At 46.3% G+C, this 17,434-nt stretch overlaps 1 protein-coding gene across 3 annotated transcripts in view; it reads left to right on the top strand.

Moving 5' to 3' along the window:
• Positions 1-7,694, top strand: part of WSCD1 (WSC domain containing 1) — a 34,296-nt gene extending 26,602 nt beyond the window's left edge. For all 3 annotated transcript variants that reach the window (XM_075169100.1, XM_075169098.1, XM_075169099.1), the window contains exons 7-10: positions 1,037-1,202; positions 2,700-2,864; positions 3,679-3,879; positions 5,846-7,694. In XM_075169100.1, the coding sequence (XP_075025201.1) occupies positions 1,037-1,202; positions 2,700-2,864; positions 3,679-3,879; positions 5,846-6,198 (885 nt within the window). In that variant the 3' untranslated portion in view covers positions 6,199-7,694. The remainder of the gene's footprint in view (positions 1-1,036; positions 1,203-2,699; positions 2,865-3,678; positions 3,880-5,845) is intronic.
• The last annotated feature ends 9,740 nt before the right edge of the window (positions 7,695-17,434 follow it).

Genomic DNA, 17,434 nt, shown 5'->3' with positions numbered 1-17,434 from the left:
AACACTACCTATAATTTTCCTTAGTTGCACATTTTACACTCTGCTGAGATACCTGTCATTTGCAACCATCAGTCTGGATTTCATATGAAGTTTCCCTACCTAGAAGCAAGGTAACAAAAAACAAGAAGTGTCCATGCCTGAAGACAGAGCCCAGGCGCCAGCTGAGCTAACCCTGCGTGCACCAGCAGGCAGAGCCGTGCGTGCCCTTAGCTCGCGCCCAGCACCAGGTACGGCTACGGCTGTGCTTAGGCACCCCAGGTCCCCCTCTGCCTTTTCTGGTGCAGCCCCATGTTCGCCATCAGCACAGTCCCTCTGAATAGATGTACCAAAAATTACTTGGTACCGTATTTCTAAATAGTTTTTCCAAAAATATACACAGTAGCTCTCAAACTCTGTATCAGCCCCTCCATGCACATTCATTTTTTGCAAACTGTGAAGAAGCCAGACTAAGATGCATACTTTTTTTTACGGCTTGGATTTTTTTTTTTCTATTTTTAAACTTGATTGCAGTAGTTAGTGGGTCTAAATTTCCTTCTTCGCTTAAATTCTTTAAGTTTAAGGGCAAGTTTCCTCCACACAAACTCTGCTAAAATCAACTGTATAAGGCAAACCGTTTAACAGCTGACTGCTCAGTTTGGGGGAATACAAATGGAAGTTTAAAAGATAATCAATTCAAAATGCTTATTTTGGGGTAAATAAGAACAACTTTTCCCACACTGATGTTTTGCAGGTGGAACTACGTACTAGGTGCTGCAGGAATATTATAACATTATTTTTACGAATAATGAAAAAACCCAGAATATTGTGAATTTTCAAGCTTTACAAGGCTTGTGTCTGGAAACCAATTTTTAAGAAATTGCATATGAAAGACAGCAGTAGTATAAGAAGCATGAGCTTTACAATGATATATCAAACACTGCTTTGATCTTGACAGTGGCCTTGTGAAGATTTATTTTTCTTTGTATAGCAGCAGCATTCCCCGCAGGCTGTTGATGCTGTGGCATTTACGCACTGATCTATTTTCTCTCTTTCGTAGGAGTTTCCCTTGGCAGTCATCCAAGGGCGGGAGTGCTACTGCGGCTACCCCACCGGGCGCTTCTCACTGCACGACGCCTCAAACCGGCTGCTCTGCAGCGGGATGCACAACGCCAGCAGCGCTGCCGAGGGAAAATACTGCCTGGTCTACCAAACACCAGTGCAAGGTACAAGCTCCAGCCTCGTTGTGCCAGGGCCAGACCCACCACTGCTGGAAATAGCCCCTGCGCCCTTTCTGCAGTGGGTAAAAGTAATCTAGTTTACAGCAGTCTTAGCCACAATGGTTTATATTTCAATACAGGCAGGAATTTAGGAGACAGCCCTATCTAAATCCCCTCCTTGCAATCGTACTCGTAAATATGCATCTTTCCATCCTCTCATTAAGCAGCACAGCCTCCCCCCCGCCCTGGAAAAATATAATTATTTTACAGATGGCGAGAACAAGGCCAAGCCTGGGAAGGCATACCCTGAGCCATGCAGCACCCCGGGCATCAGGGGACGAGGACCCCATACTCTGGTTCCAGTCCTGCTTGTTAAACACACACCTGGCTCCCACGTTACCCAGCCACCAAAGCAGCTCTGCAGCGCTAATTTTGCTCTACCCATCTTGCTCTAAAATATTCATCTGCATACATGTTTCAAAGCCGGAAAATAAAGCAGAAAGTAAGGCTCCAATCCAGTAAACCATTTAGGTGGTACTGGCAACTTTATGCATACAATGATTTGCACTGAGTTCAATGAAACTTCTCATAAGCTTAAAATCGAACAAATTAAGTGTTTTTTGGGATTGGTGCTGGGCTTTTTTTCTCCGACACCCTTTTCTTCCCTCCATCTCCCAGTTCAGAGGTAGACTGCAGACATCAGCACCTGAAAAGATCGTGCAAGAACAATTGCTTTCATGAAATTGCTAGTACTTCCCACATCTGCGTAGATCAGTAGTGCCAGAAGACAGCCTCCTCTGGACTGTGCTGGGACTTTCTAGCATGGCTTCATCTAGAGGCTGCTTTGAAGAATGGAGACAGTAATTTCTAATTTATTTCCTGGCTTCTTTTTGAATCGTCACAGAGGGTCAAGATTGGTTCTCATCCTATCCTTGCTTTTATTGGCACACTAAGAAATAAGGTTAGGATTTACGAAAGCATGTATGGAAACCAGGTGTCTAGCCCCCACGGGAGATTAACGCAGTGTGAGCTCATCACTGCCTTGCACCCTTCAGAGGGGAATGACAGCCTAGAGGTTTAACTGAATGCCAGCTCCTTTCAGTAGGAGGAGTTTCTTCTGCGTTATAAAACTTGTAATTTCCAGATGTAATGCCACATTTAAGGTTTCATTGAAGAGCCAACCTGCCAGACAAATAGCCATTAACAAACAGGCATCGAGGGGCTTTTATCACAACTTGCTGGCAAGTACAATGGTTTGCCGCAGCTTTATCAAAAAAGCGTTGCCTAACACAGAACCAGCAAAAACCTCTTGTGAGGATAATCTCTTTGGTCTCTTATGGCTGAATTAATTTTGGGAAGTAGCTGACTCACAACTGGACTCAAATTGATATCTTATATTCATAAGAGAGAGAAGAAAGAAGCAATAACCCTGTAATCAAGAGCTGTCAGTGGAATTATTAAAAAGCCACAATGCTAACAATGAAATATCTTCTGTACTTGCAGACACACGCTGCACGGACAGGAAATTCTTAACCACCAAATCCAAAGTGTTTGTTGCTTTGTCGAGCTTTCCTGGGGCTGGGAATACGTGGGCTCGCCATTTGATAGAGCATGCCACAGGATACTACACGGGAAGCTACTACTTCGATGGAGCCCTCTACAACAAAGGTACCGTATCCAGAGGGATGGGACACACAAAGCCCTTCCGAGGCACAAAGCTTTACTTATTCGTTCTGGCATCCTTCTGCTTGGAGCCACCAAAGGCTGGCACTGTCAGCACATTCGGTAAAATTTAAACACATGCCTGGAACAAGCAGTCTCATGTGCTGCAGACAGCAGCAGGGACTGCTCCAGCAGCACGCTGAGCCTGACAGGCAGCTACTTTCACAGACAACAGCCAGGCTCTCGATTTGCAAAATTTGCATGTCACCTGCATTTGTGCTGCTATGCACATGCACGTGTGCAGCTCCCGTCTAAAAGACTGGTCCAAAGGACCAGTTGACTAAAAAAAGTTGACTAAACCCTGAGGGTAAGACCCTTCAGTAGCACATGAAACACAAGGGTTGAATTTTTAAATGTTACTAATTATTCTGGGAGGACAGTCTCCTGAGGGGGCACGATATTTAGCAAGCGCCAAGCATTGACCCTGTGAAAAACAGCCCCTTTGCAGCGAGATGCCAACGAAGTCCTCCCCAGCGGAGGAAAGCCCGCTCAGCGGCTGGGGCTCCAGCCAGGGACAGGGTTCTCCTTACAGCAGGCATGGAGAAGCACACAAGAAGATGGTTCCCAACCAAGTAAAGTCAATAAGCCTTGCAGGTCAGTGGCAGGCCAGGAATAAAATTCAGCCCTGGTCCCAGGGATGCGTTTAATTGACTGGTACTTTCACAACAGTTTTACACCACTGTAGGGAATGATTTAGAGCGTGAAAAGGCACAGACATATAATCAAATGAAAAAGCCAACCATCCTGTCTTGTAAAACAGGTTTTAAAGGAGAAAAAGACCACTGGAGAAGTAGAAGGACCATCTGTGTGAAAACACATGAAAGTGGCAAGACGGAGATTGAAATGTTCGACTCTGCGATCCTGTTGATAAGGAACCCGTACAAATCCCTGATGGCGGAGTTCAACAGGAAATACGCCGGGCACCTGGGGTACGCCACCGACCGCAACTGGAAGAGCAAAGGTAACGCACCGCCCCGGCACGGGCTGGGGGTGCCCGCTGCCGCTTTGGACACAGTTTGACACTTCTCTTCTCGGCATGCTGGGAAGCGGGTAACGCGCTGGGACCTGAGTGAGCACTGCAAACAAATTCAGTGGGACTTGAGTCCCACCGCAGCCGAGATCAGTCCCCAAAGCACTCAGACCTGCACTTTGGGAGTGGTCTTGCCATACATCCACCACCATGGAGAGGAAGGTAGCACAGCACCAACGCTGTGGCCACAGGCATGTAGCAACATTGCTGCCGTCATACTGTTTGGCAGAGAAAACATGTCCAAATACAACACCCCTGTGTACAGCCCATTTGCCAAGCTATGTGAGGTGAAGAAAATTTGCCCCTGCAGCATGTATTAACCATGAGAAATCAAATTTAAGATTTGGAGGATTCAATGGAGCATGACATTCCCTAAAGGAAATTTTACAGCACTGCACAGGTGCTACTGCACTGCAGATAAATAAGGGTAACAGCAATAAGGGGACTTGAGATTCAGTGTTCCTTGAACACATGAAAATATTTCAGAATATGCCTGCCACGCTTCATGCATTTGACTGGCAAGCTGGATGGTGTGACTGCAATTTCCCCACTGAATACACTGCTGCATTCAGACTCTGCAGCAGGGAAGAGATTCGGCTTGCATTTCTCTTCATGCATATTTTAGGCATTACACCTGTGGCTTGGCAAACGACACGGCACAGGGCTGGGGGTGGCTGGGGGGAAGTGTCCTCTGTCACAGCATATTTCATGTATCACCTTTCATCAGTCACAACTCAAGACCTATTCATCAAAAAACAGACAAAACAGCTCTTAGAAGAGAGAAAAAGTCTGGAGGGAATGGCTTTCCTGTACTGCAAACTACAAATTGTTACATTTCAGCCACAAATGCTCTTTGTCCAGCCCAAAAACTTTAGTTAGGACTGTCCTGATCCTCAGAAAATTAAATTGTCAGAGACAGCAAATAGAGATTGACGTGTCATTAATGCCCAAGGCAAAGGTGGGAAAATAATTCAGTACATTTTGTCCCAGGGATCCTGGCAGGTGACCCTATATCCCTCCCATGTGCCAGGAACAGAAGAGTCTTCCCTATTAATCCTATTTCCTTATCCAGTCTCCCCATAAGCAGGTTGGTAGGCATGCAGAAAGATATGTTATTTGACAGCTTTGGAAATCAAGAACACCTTGGGCCCCAGCCAAGATCAGTGTCTTGATGCTGCATTTACATAATAAAAAAGTTAATCTATTATTATATAATTATTATATATATTATTTGTTTACATATATATTAAAAAATAAACGTGTCTCTCTCTCAGTCTACATTTGAAATGGAGGTAAAAGGGTAGGAAAACCACAGAAGTAAAAGAATCTGCTTGAAGTTACATGGCAAAGCATTGCTTAAGCCACCATCTGAGCGGGACCTGCTGCCTTCCCTGCTCATACCCCTTCACTGGCTTTCAGTCGAACTCTTCCCCTGGAACTCTTCCCTCCCTTCTCCCCCAGCCCCTGCGCAGAGCCGCCTGCCCGGTACACACACCGCTGGCGTGCACAGAGAGCTCAACTCCTACCCGTAAGGCACAGTAAAGATGCGAAGTTGCAGCTCTGCGCGCCTGGCTGCTGCCGTGCCCTGTCCCTCCCCTGGGACTCCTAGGCAACTCGGTGACAGTCCCAGCCCTGTTAAGAGCCACGAGGCCTGCACAGTCCAGGTGACTGGGGGGCAGCAGGGTTAAGCATCATCTGTCTCCACACCAGAAGCTGCAAAGCCAAGCTGCCGTACCCCAGCAGCCGGCCACACTGCGCTTCTCCAGCACGCGCCCATCCAGCAACATCAGACCATGCCCAGCAACCCCAGTCTTGTTGCGCAAGGTAACATTTGGAAAACTGCTGAAATGCAGCATAGCTAACATTGTCTCATTTTCCTGGTTTTCTGGTCCTCTAGAGTGGCCTGATTTCGTGAACAGTTATGCGTCCTGGTGGGCCTCCCACGTCCTGGACTGGCTGAAGTACGGGAAGCGCCTGCTCATCATCCACTATGAGGACCTGAAGCAGAGCCTCATCCCCAAGCTGAAGGAAATGGTGGAGTTTCTGAACATGACGGTGACAGAAGACCGACTGCTCTGTGTCGAGAACAACAGGGATGGGAATTTCAAGCGGTCTGGTGCTAAGCAAAAAGATTTTGAGCCATTCACCCAGGAAATGAAAGATCTTATCAACAGATACATCCTGACAGTGGATGAAGCCCTGAGAGGAAGAAACTTCACAGGGCTGCCCAGAGAGTATGTGCCAAGATGATAGCTTGGTAGCACTCTGCTGTGTTTAAAAATAAAATAATTTTTTCAAAAAAAAAAAAAAAAAAAGAGACCAGAGCTTTATAGCAGCTAAAGCAAAGATACTTGTGGAGTCTGCTGAACAGTGCAAATTCTCTTCACTCTTGGGTGTTGTTCAGGGCACTAAGTGCTCCAAGAAGGCAAGCAATGAAGGATGGAAATTGGGTTATAAACCAAGGCAAAAAGCTATTACTGTCTACCTGTGTGTGCCCCTCCCTGCACAAACGGCTCAGAACTTCGAGCGGAGCACCCCTGCTTCTGCGCCGGGCATCCTGCTTTCTTGCCCCCGCTGCCATGACAGAGCTGCCAGGGGCTGCTTGGGTTTTCACAGCAACTGTGTTGGAAATGGACATACGTAAAGGGGGAAGGAGCGGGGGGAAGTCTTAACACTGATCAACAATTTTCATCTAAGCATTTAAGAAAATCAGTTACTTTCTTCTTAGTATAGCCCACTAGTTTCTTTCTCTCAGGTTTGCTGGTCAGGTCCCCTGCCACAGTGGTGTCAGAGGTGCAGGGGGAGAAAAGCACCGGTGGGTGAAGGCGCCCCGGATGCTGCGCAGAGAGATGCTTCAGACCCGACCCAAGGCTTCCCTGCAGGAACAGCATGGCCACGCGAGCTCCGCAGGGAGGTGGGCGGCCGCAGCATCCCCCCGCAGTGAGGTACACGGCCAGGAGAAACCAGAAATTCAGCATGGCTGGAGGTGGAAATCCCTGGGTGTCACCAGTCTTGAACAGACCCAAGACCTGGCCCCAGGGGCGTGGAGGAGGCCCCAGAGATGTGGGAGAGGAGGGGCTGCTTCCCCAGGCCAGGGGCTCAGCACAGGTTTCTGTGCCCCCATCCAGAGAAACCCAGAGAGTCACGGTGGGTTTGGGGAGACACCGGGCCAAATGTCACCGCGCTCGGTGCGCTTGGTGCTAGAAGTGACCATGGCCAGGCAGCACTGATGTGAGCCCAGACCACACGGGGAGCAGGGCCAAAGGGGATGAGCCCCAGCTCTGCCAGCCCCAGCATGGGCAGGATCCCACCTCCCCTCCCATCCCTGGAGGAAGACTGAGGAAGTCCAACCTGAAAAACGTTGAGCTACTTATTGCTGCTCTCTGGAGCCATCCCCAGCAGCGATGCGTGTTTTATTTCTAACTCACTGCAGTTCCCTGTGGTTTGTTTCATCCCGTGCTGGGCCGCGTGTGTCGTGCAGAGGGAGCGCGGTGCGGTGCAGGGGCGGCCGGCCTCATGGTCCTGCCTGCAGGCAGGAGCCGACGGAGCAACTCAGAGATGGTTAAACCGCACAGCCCAGGGGGCTGCCCTGCTGCAAGATGCTTTTGATCATGTGAAATAAAGGATTCCTTAAAAACTCGAGTGAAAAATACTAATTTTAATAAAACAAGTTTATATAAAGGAAGGTGGACTTCCTCTGCATGTGTATCACTGGTGCTTTAAAAAAAATACAGGACATGGAGCACACTTTGGCCTGAGTCTCTCCCTGTTTGCGCTCCACACGTGGCTCGTCTTTGTGCTCAGGACCACCCGGCGGGCACGGGCCTCGCTGCGGGGCTCTCGTGCCTCCATCTCCAGTCCCCAGTTCCTCCCCCAGCAGCAAAGGCCCCAGTGCCGCAGGGAAGTGGTGTGGGATTGTGGTCGACCAAGCTGGTTCACAAGGAAAGCCGAAATCTCCTTTTGTTTATGGAAGTGGCACAGCTTGAAGAAAAGCAACTGAATTAGAATGCTGGAAGTCCAGACAAAGGCAAGTGGAAGAATTTTTAAAAGTACTTGCTTTAAATAGCAAAAACGGTCATATTTCTAAAACAGTATACACACTGCACTGTACATTGCCTTCAAATCAGCAAATCCCGATTTCAGCGAGCTGGAGCCTTCCCTGCTCTTGCACTTGGCCGCTGTTCGCGTGCACTTGCGGGGGGCGCAGGCAGGCATCAGGGCGCAGCATGCGCGAGGCCGTGTGCCACAGACCCTGCGGTGCCGGCACGGGTGCAGCCCTCCCCGGGATGCCATGCGGCCCCCACACGGAGCAGGGCTTCCCGGCAGTGTGGGCTGGGGATCAGGGAGTCATGGGTGCAAATACAGCCATTAGAGCGCCTGCTGGGGAGGAGATGCCAAACACCCAGGCTCGTTCTGCCTGGGACTGCTACCTTGCTGTGCGCATTAGTGTTTTTAATATTCTCTCCACAGGTCCCCTACTAGCCTCAAAAACAAATAATATTGTGCTAGATAGATATAGCAAACACCACAGATAATATATAAACACACAGGTACAGAAACATACGCACGAAGTGGATAAATTAGGATGCTACAAAACAGGACTATCATCATCTTCACTGTGACTTAGTAAAGAGCAGATTCTTTCTGAAATTAGGCATTAAAACGCTTCGAAGGTCCATTTGGGCACCAGTTGCTGTTGGTGGATGTGGGTTACGTCCTGTGGAATTTGAGCCCAGCCTATGCAAGGTGCACAAATACTTCACAGAGAGAAGGTGCTCTCTGCCTCACTGAATCACACGCATGAGACCACAGACCAGAATCTGGGTCCACCACAAAACATTAAGATTATGAGAATGACATTTTATTATATTGCCTTTCTAGCCTGGTATAGCTTTATAGGATCATTTAAAAAATATTTTGATCATTTCAAACCTGGAAATGGTGAGAGTAAGGACAGTTTGTGAACTCTCAAGGCTATTTAATTATGTGCATGTCCTGTAATGAAGACTCTAGGTGGCTAAAATTAGAACTGGCAAAAATTATGAATATTCATTAGCTGTATGCATGCCAAAAATCAGCTCATTTAAAAAAGAAATTGTAGCTAACCAATTCTTAATAAATGAGGTATAGGGACTGCCTTTTTATTTATATATTTTTTATAAAATAGATATAAACACACATTATATACATTATACATATATATGTATACATACACATATGTACGTATCAGCTTGGTATATGTTCTGCAAGGGTTCATTTAAGACCGTTGGAATAGACAAGGACTTCTTGGGCCATTGCACACAATCCCTGCTACTACCTGCATCACCACATGCAAGTTATTCACACAAATACATTGACTTCTACGTTAAAAACAGTTGCAGTATTTTTACCCGACTCTCCTAGGAAGAAGGTTGCAGAATCTTTTTCCTCTGATGGTTAGGAACCACCTCCAAACCGACAGCCTGACCATACGTGGAGCTCATGCTGTCCTCCCCCCCCCCCTTTTTTTTTTGCCAGCATTGTCTTTTATCTTAAGTAGGCCTTCTTATTTGCCTCCAGATGTGCTCGCAGACATTGATCATATCCACTCTCAAGCTCCATCTTGCAAGGGCAAATAATCTGTGCTGCTTTAGCCTTGTATCCTAAGTCAGCAATTCAATAGCATTTGGAAAGACAAAGCTCTCTGCCACAGCTGACCTAAGCACTGCAGTAGGTTTGCACAGCAGACACTGATGCCGGCATGCTGCACTGCGCTGCATGAATTTTGCACAGATATTATACCCATTCATGGAATATGAAAATATGCATTTCTTTCAAAAACAGCATGCAAGTTTCACTTATGTCACAGCTGGGTGGACGCACTCTGGTCAGACACACAAAAGAAGGAAGAGTGAACCCCAGAACTTAGTTCAGAGATTGCTTATCCTTCCCGCTCTCCCTGGGGTTATCTCTAAATAGAGAATATCCCAAAGTAACATAACATTTTAGACCCTCATACATTGCAAGCTGCCCAGGTAAACCTCTCCATGTACCTGGGTAGGTGAAGCAATGGTCAGAGTCCAAAACCTGCCACGAGGATCGAGAGAACAGAAGGTTCTGAAGCAGCAGATTGTTATATCCAGTACAGATCTTGGACCAAATTTTACTGGGACTCCTCTGCTTCATGCCACTAGCAATAAACCTACTGAAGTCAGCCAAATTAAGTTTCATTTGGAACTGTCACGCAGTAGAAGCCTATCGGTGACTGTCAGGTTTTATTGAATTATTTCTCCCCCTGCATCCATTTTAATGAAACATAGGGGCAGATGAAGAAAACGACTGAAAAAAACCCAAGCAATTTCCCTGCAAGGCAGGTTTTCCTACACTCAACAAGCTCTGTGCTTATAACACTGAGCTTTAATTAACCAGGATGTTTTAGTCAAAAAAAAAAAGCTATCATGCCATTAAAAGCCATGTTGATGTTCACTCCATGTACATTTTCCTTCTTATTTTATATTCAGTAGTAGCATATTAGAAATAGAAACATGCATGCAATTCCCTCAAGCTTTCTTCAGGAAAGTTAAGGCTGTGGTAAGTCATAAGCAGGCAACTAGAACAAACCAGAGATGCTACATTTGAAAAAGGAGAAAAGTTTAACACTTGAATTTTTCAAAGTGAACAACTGTCACAATAAACAACTTGGAATCAAGATTCTCCATTAAATTGCAGCTACATTTTGTCCTGCTGCACATCTGGATTCAGGTTACCCCAACCACTCTCCTGTTTGATCCCAGCTGCTCTCCTGTTGACTCAAGAGCTCAAAGACAACCTCCAACCACACCACCTAGCTTTCTCTTAAAGAAAGAAGTTGCTCATGCTTTGCATTTCTCCTCTCCTTCCAGAATAGCCACTGCCAGGACCTACAGGATAAAACATCTGCAGACACCCTCCCCACCACTCTGCAACCCCTGTCAATGAGCAACGTTCCCCGGGTGCTCGAATACCGAAAAGCCTGCTCGCTCAGGCTAACATCCCCGAAGCTGACAGGCAGCAACAATGCAGGTGAGCACATTCCCTACAAACCAGGCCGCCGTATGCACGTAACCTCACTATAGACACATGCTGTAACAGCACAAAACCAAAACCAAGTTTTGCCAGACTTGGCTTGAAGACAGGAACAGTGAGCCCCTCTCCCCCTATCAAAGCTGAGGTCCTGGAAAACTTTTACATGTAGGTGGGAGACAACCTCTCTATAGAGAGACTGGGTCGGTATCTCAGTTAGAGATCTACTTACTCCTCAAGTGCACTTGCACTGTTCTATGCGGGGTGGGGGAAGGGAGGTAAACCTTACTAGGAACAGAGGAAAATGGGTTTGCTTCCTGGAAACCAACTGCAAAATAAAGCCTTTAAAGCAATACTAAAAAAGCATGAACATCATCACCAGCCTTCATATGCAATTCAGCCATTCTACACTGCTTTATTAATTTTCCATTAAACTCATTTCTACTAAAACCTATTATTCACTGCTAAGACCAAGCTACTACTCTGCTACAGCAACATTAACCTCCATAAAATAATTAAAGGATGGATTATCAGCATGAGACCTTACGTGTCACCTCTCTGGAACCTAATGTGTCTTTCAATGGCCTAGAATATAATGAGCTGTTCAAATATAGAAAGTTGAGTTACAGCTTTTCTCAGCCAGAAAGATCCAACTTCTCAACTGCATTACTTATAATTTACTTTTGACCCTGGGTAGTTGAGAGTAATCTTTAAGGAAGCTATCCCTTTGAATCTCCTCTTTATATTAGCATTTAATTACTCTAACAATTTTCCAGATGTACAAATTATAATGGACTGTAAATCAGCTCTTGCCCTTTGAACCACAACGTCTCATAGGAAGGCATTTTTTAGCCTTTTTCATACTCAGACCAGCAAACATATCTATTTCTCAGCATTTGTTCTGGTTCCTTACAGCATCTATTTGTCTGCAATTAATGGTTCTCAGGTCAGAAGTTTTTCCAATTGCAGTACTCAGCCTACCACCCAAATACCGTGGTCCAGTTTCAATCCGCAGGCCTCTCAAGTGGTACCATAATGCTACTTTTCTTACAAATACAGCAACTCACATGCATGTCCAAGAAAATGCAAGAAACGTATCAGAAAGTATATCATTTCTACACATGGGGCATGGTTATCATTAATAGATGCATATTTTTTGACCAAGCTATCTGTAAGAGCAGCAAAGAGAACGGCTGCTCTCAGACACATGAAATGGTGTCAAGCACTCCCATAAATGAAAAGAGGTATGATTGAAGTGCATTATTAAAATGAAATGTTTTATGCAATAGTTAAGACGGTGTGATAGACCCAAAGATTTTTAAATGAAATCAGTTCTAATTAATGCTATCTCATTTCATCAAGCCGGTCTCTCCCTGCCCGCCCCTTTACTGCAGAGCTGTGTCTCTCCCCTATTTTTGGAGCCTGTTCGTCCCCTCCCGGCCCAGGGGAGGGTGGTCCGCAGCCGCCAATTTGGCTCCTGCCTCCCGCCCACCCTGGCAGAGCCTTGGCTAGAGCTCCTTCAGGTCCTGCCCCAGTGCAATGAACAACATCTGGCTGCCCACCTGGTTATTGCTGCTGCCCTTCAGCACTGCCAAACGTAAAGCACTGAGGCTTGCAGACAGGAGATGCTATGTAATTGCAAGCTCTTACAATTATTGAAAAGCAGAATAATTTTCTCGTGTGGACCATAGTGGAGAGATCTTTCAAGGTCAGTTCTGCATCAGTGGGGTGGGTTAGAAGAAATACTGTGTAGCTGGAGCAGTTCCTGCAGATACGCATTGACTGGATTACAAGCAATTATCATAAAACCACTGCAGAAGCAGAACAAACGATCATAGCCTTTGGTTTTTAAGATATGTCGAAAGTCTGCATTAACCTATAATGCTTCTAAAATAAAGCACTTAACCACTGCCTTAGCAAAATTATACAGCTCATTTCGTAGAAGAAAATTCACATCACAATGGATAAAAAATACAGATAGGGAAATGATTTAAAGGAAACACCTTGCTAATGACAAGAACATTTCTTTGACGAGTAGGGTTATAAAGGAGCGGTCTGAAGTAAAACTGCATCCTTCATGAAGCATCAAATATGCTGGAAAATAAACCAAATCTTCCATGCCGACTTACCCTATTAAAATGATGTTCTGGAAAATTGTCAAACGCATGCAAGCACGTGTGACCGCATGGGCAGTTGGTCCCGCGTCCTTTGCCAAGGGACCAGGAGGTTTGTCCTGCCTCGAGTCCCCTGGAGCCGCTGCACTGCCTTGGGGTGCGCAGGGCCAGGACCCCCACCCGCATCCCCAGCTGGGCTCCGCCGTCCCTGTGCCGCGGGGGGGGCACAGCTCGGGCAGCGCCGTGCGGAGGGTGGGGGGACATGGCTGCGTTGCAGCCCCTGTGCTCTGATGGAGTTTTTGTTTAAAGACTGTGCAGAACATTTGTTTTCTTAGAAACTGTATTTCTTTCGCAGTCACTCATTTAAATGGATTCCACTGTGCCTGTTTTATGCCTCTCTCCATTCCAGCAGAGACTAAATTAAGCTTTGAAGTTTAGTGAGAAATCCCAATGGCATAAGACTTCAATGCTATTTCCTGAATCGTGGGGAATTAAAGAAAGGGGGAGAGCAAGAGAAAAGAAACCGCTCTTCTCTTTTATTGTTTTCTACAGCTTGATCCTGAAATGACTGACTTTGAAAATAACCTTAGCGCCTAACTTTATGCATTATTCATACATACTAAAACATGTAAATATAGTTTTCAAAGGTTAAAATAAAACTCCTTTCCTATACAGGTTACAATTATTTAATATTTTGACACAGCAACTTATATCATCAATATTAAACAGTAGATGGGGGGGAAAAAGTGACCTAAAACGAGCATGTACTTTTCTCCTCAATATGGAACATTATCATCTACACATTGCTCAGAAAACTGGCAAACTACAAAGTGCATAAGGTTTTCCAAAAAGAAGGGAAGAATTAAGCATTTTAATTTTGCATAAAACCGCGTAGCTGCCAGTTGCCATTGACTAAGTATGTAGTCTGTCAAAATGTCTATTTGCAAGGATTTTCCTGGCATAGTAATAGTCTTAGGGGATCAAGTAGTAGTATTATTTCAGTTTTTAGGAATAATAATGACAATTTAGTCCCAATTAGAAGATAAATTAAGGGTTTGTGTTTGATTACTACAACAATAAATAGGATGCACCTGGAATGTACCTAATATACACGAGTCTGGACTAATTTAAGCCTGTGTCCTCCTATACAGGATCATAGAATCATAAACATTGGAAAAGACCTCTAAGATCATCGAGTCCAACCGTCAACCCAACACCACCATGCCCACTACACCATGTCCCTAAGCGACTCATCTACACGTCTTTTAAATACCTCCAGGGATGGAGACTCAACCACTTCCCTGGGCAGCCTGTTCCAAGGCCTGACCACTCTTTCAGTAAAGAAATTTCTCCTGATGTCCAATCTAAACCTCCCTTGGCGCAACTTGAGGCCATTTCCTCTCGTCCTATCGCTGTTACTTGGGAGAAGAGACCGACCCCCCCTCGCTACAACCTCCTTTCAGGTAGTTGTAGAGCGCGAGGAGGTCTTCCCTCAGTCTCCTCTTCTCCAGACTAAACACCCCCAGTTCCCTCAGCCGCTCCCCATCAGACTTGTGCTCCAGGCCCTTCACCAGCTTCGTTGCCCTCCTCTGGACACGCTCCAGCACCCCAATGTCCTTCTTGTAGTGAGGGGCCCAAAACTGAACACAGGATTCGAGGTGCGGCCTCACCAGTGCCCAGTACAGGGGCACGATCACCTCCCTGCTCCTGCTGGCCACACTAGTTCTGATACAGGCCAGGATGCCGTTGGCCTTCTTGGCCACCTGGGCACACGGCCGGCTCATGTTCAGCTGGCTGTCGACCAGACATACCACGGAACTTGTGTACAACTATGTATCACAGGAAAACCTGGAGATGCTGTGAATTTTAGACAAAATCCTTGTCTCAAGGAGCAGATCAGCTGATGGAGTAATCTTTTTTTAATTATTATTGGGTCTTATTATAAAAGATCCACACATTTGAGGTCTTTTTTTCCCTTCCCTCCTAGAAAACTCTTCTGGTGTAAGCAATCCCAGTCCAGCTCACGCCATGGCCCCAGCACAGTGAGAGGAGGGGCAGGAGGGCCAGGGATGCTCCCTGGCCCATGCACCTGCTGGTGCCAGGCTGGAGGGAGGGAGTAGCAGGGATGGGCAGGGCTGGTGGGACGCCAGCCTGCCCACACACCCACGGGGGTCTCGCGGCTCTGCAGACCACGGGCACAGCAGCCCAAAGCCATGGCCTGCTGCCCCCGCGCACCGATCTGCTGTCCAGGGCCATTGTGAGCAGTCACGCAGAGCACAGCAATGCTGCACGACTGCTGTAAGTCACGCTGCTGGCGGGTGTCCTGGCACCGTGCTGATGGACGGCTTCTGCACGGCAAGCAACACAGCCAAGGGCACAGTCCTTATTACTTGAAATGCTACGTCTCGCTGGATATAGCGTTGGAAATTGTGCTTCAGCAGCGGTGGCTGGAGGCACTGGAACCAGATTAGCATCCCCACTCTTTGCAGCAAGCATGGTAACTGATAGAGCAGCAACGTACATTATTTATTTGAAACACATTATGCTACAAGCAGAGAGAGATGTGGCAAGCACAAACATTTCCTGCATATAAAGGACCTTCTCCAAAAAAGGGACGGTCTTAATTATTCACTTACTTTAACAGCTGTTAGATCACACCGACTTCTCTGGTTTGTGAGGAGTCTTAAAAGCTAGGACCTGATTCTCTGTCTGCTCATGCTTGCGCAAACCAGAATAACTGCAGGAGAAGTCAGCTGAGTAACCCGAATAAAGAGAGTGGGAGAAGAGGTCTCACCTCTCAAACGAGCATGTCATTTAATCACCCTTTCGAGGCCGTCATGCTCCTCTGAGACTAGAGAAGAGCGAGTGAGCACTCCCTGTAGAACACCAGTGACCTCAGCCAAACCATGGGAGATCCACTCTGCTTTCTGGAGACTGTACAAAGTTTAATGAGTTTTACATCAGGGAACAATAACTATTATAATGATATTCGCATGATATTTTGAATCCGCCCAAGGCATTACGTATGTTATTCCTGAAAAAAAATAAACGGATCGTAGACATACCATTACATTACTTGTTTTATAGTGCATTTGCTATCGAGGTCAACCTGGTATAAATTAGCAAAAAACGTCTTTCTTATTCAAAGTACTGGGAAAGTTAACTTTAAAGGATGAAATTCACTTTCAAACTAAATGGCAGCACCAGCCCTTTCATTTTTCAGTCCGCTAAGGTCAATTTTGAATGTTTCAATTGAGCTGTATTAGTTCAAAAGGCCAATGAAGATCCATTTGCAAGACTGAGTTTCTCCTGTAATGTCAGGATCCTCAGCACAAGAGATCCTCTCCCGCAGCACCTCAGCTGCAAGAGGTATTTCAACAACAGCTCAAATTATCCGTGTCTACTGCTTTAGGGAAGAGAAGGAGAAACACCATCACAAGTGGAGTTTAGTCTGCACAACGCTTCAAATTTGCAAGTAAAATATCTCCTGAAAGGAAGAGGCAGGAGATGTATGAGGTAATTGGACATCTACTTTCCTTTCCCAGCCCTGATAAATGTAAGGGAGTGAGATGTACAGGACTCGCCTTGCTACCTTACCTTTTCAGAGTAGCCTCTGTCTATTGCTTTTACCTTGAGGCTGCAAGAGCAAGTTTCTCCTGTGCTGCAGGATTTGAGCCGCACAGCACTGCTCACAGCACCCTGCTGTATCACCAAGCCCATAACAGCAGATGGGCACTAACGTGTACAGCATCGGGCAGGTTTGCTGCACACGCTTGTACGATGGTCAGGACAGCCCACCTTACCCTACATGGATTTACTTAACCCAGTGTCAGCTCCTCTCCATTCAGCTCCTCACGGTTAAGCCAGAGGTCCCCGTAGTAATTCACGCAGCAGAAAAGGCCTTGGAGCATTAGCAGTGTGACATGCACAGGAGGAGGAGGTGGTTTCTGTGAAGGTACTCACTTGTAATCGCATCAGCTAGAAGAGTTTACTGTGAGATTACATTAAAATTAAGCATGACTAATTTTCAAGTTCCAGTGTGAAATTTAATGGGCATTTTCTAACCCATTTTGTCTATAGCAACTTGTTTCTCACCTGGCTGCCTCCAACACGCGTACAAGAAAAGCATGCAAAGCATGCTAAAGAGACAGTAGCAGCTTGCTATTAAAACCGTCATAGTCTGCAAGGGAGAATACATACAAAAGCGCTGAATGTGATAGTCCATGTTTTCCGCTATACACAAGCAAGCCAGGAGAAAGACAGAGGAACAAAGTAATAATGACAGGCTGCACAACTTGCTGAGTCCCTAAAGACCCTGGCATGGATGTGGA

Source organism: Calonectris borealis, chromosome 19 (genome assembly GCF_964195595.1).
Source record: "Calonectris borealis chromosome 19, bCalBor7.hap1.2, whole genome shotgun sequence".
NCBI lineage: Eukaryota > Metazoa > Chordata > Aves > Procellariiformes > Procellariidae > Calonectris > Calonectris borealis.
This window is presented reverse-complemented; position numbering and strand designations above follow the sequence as displayed.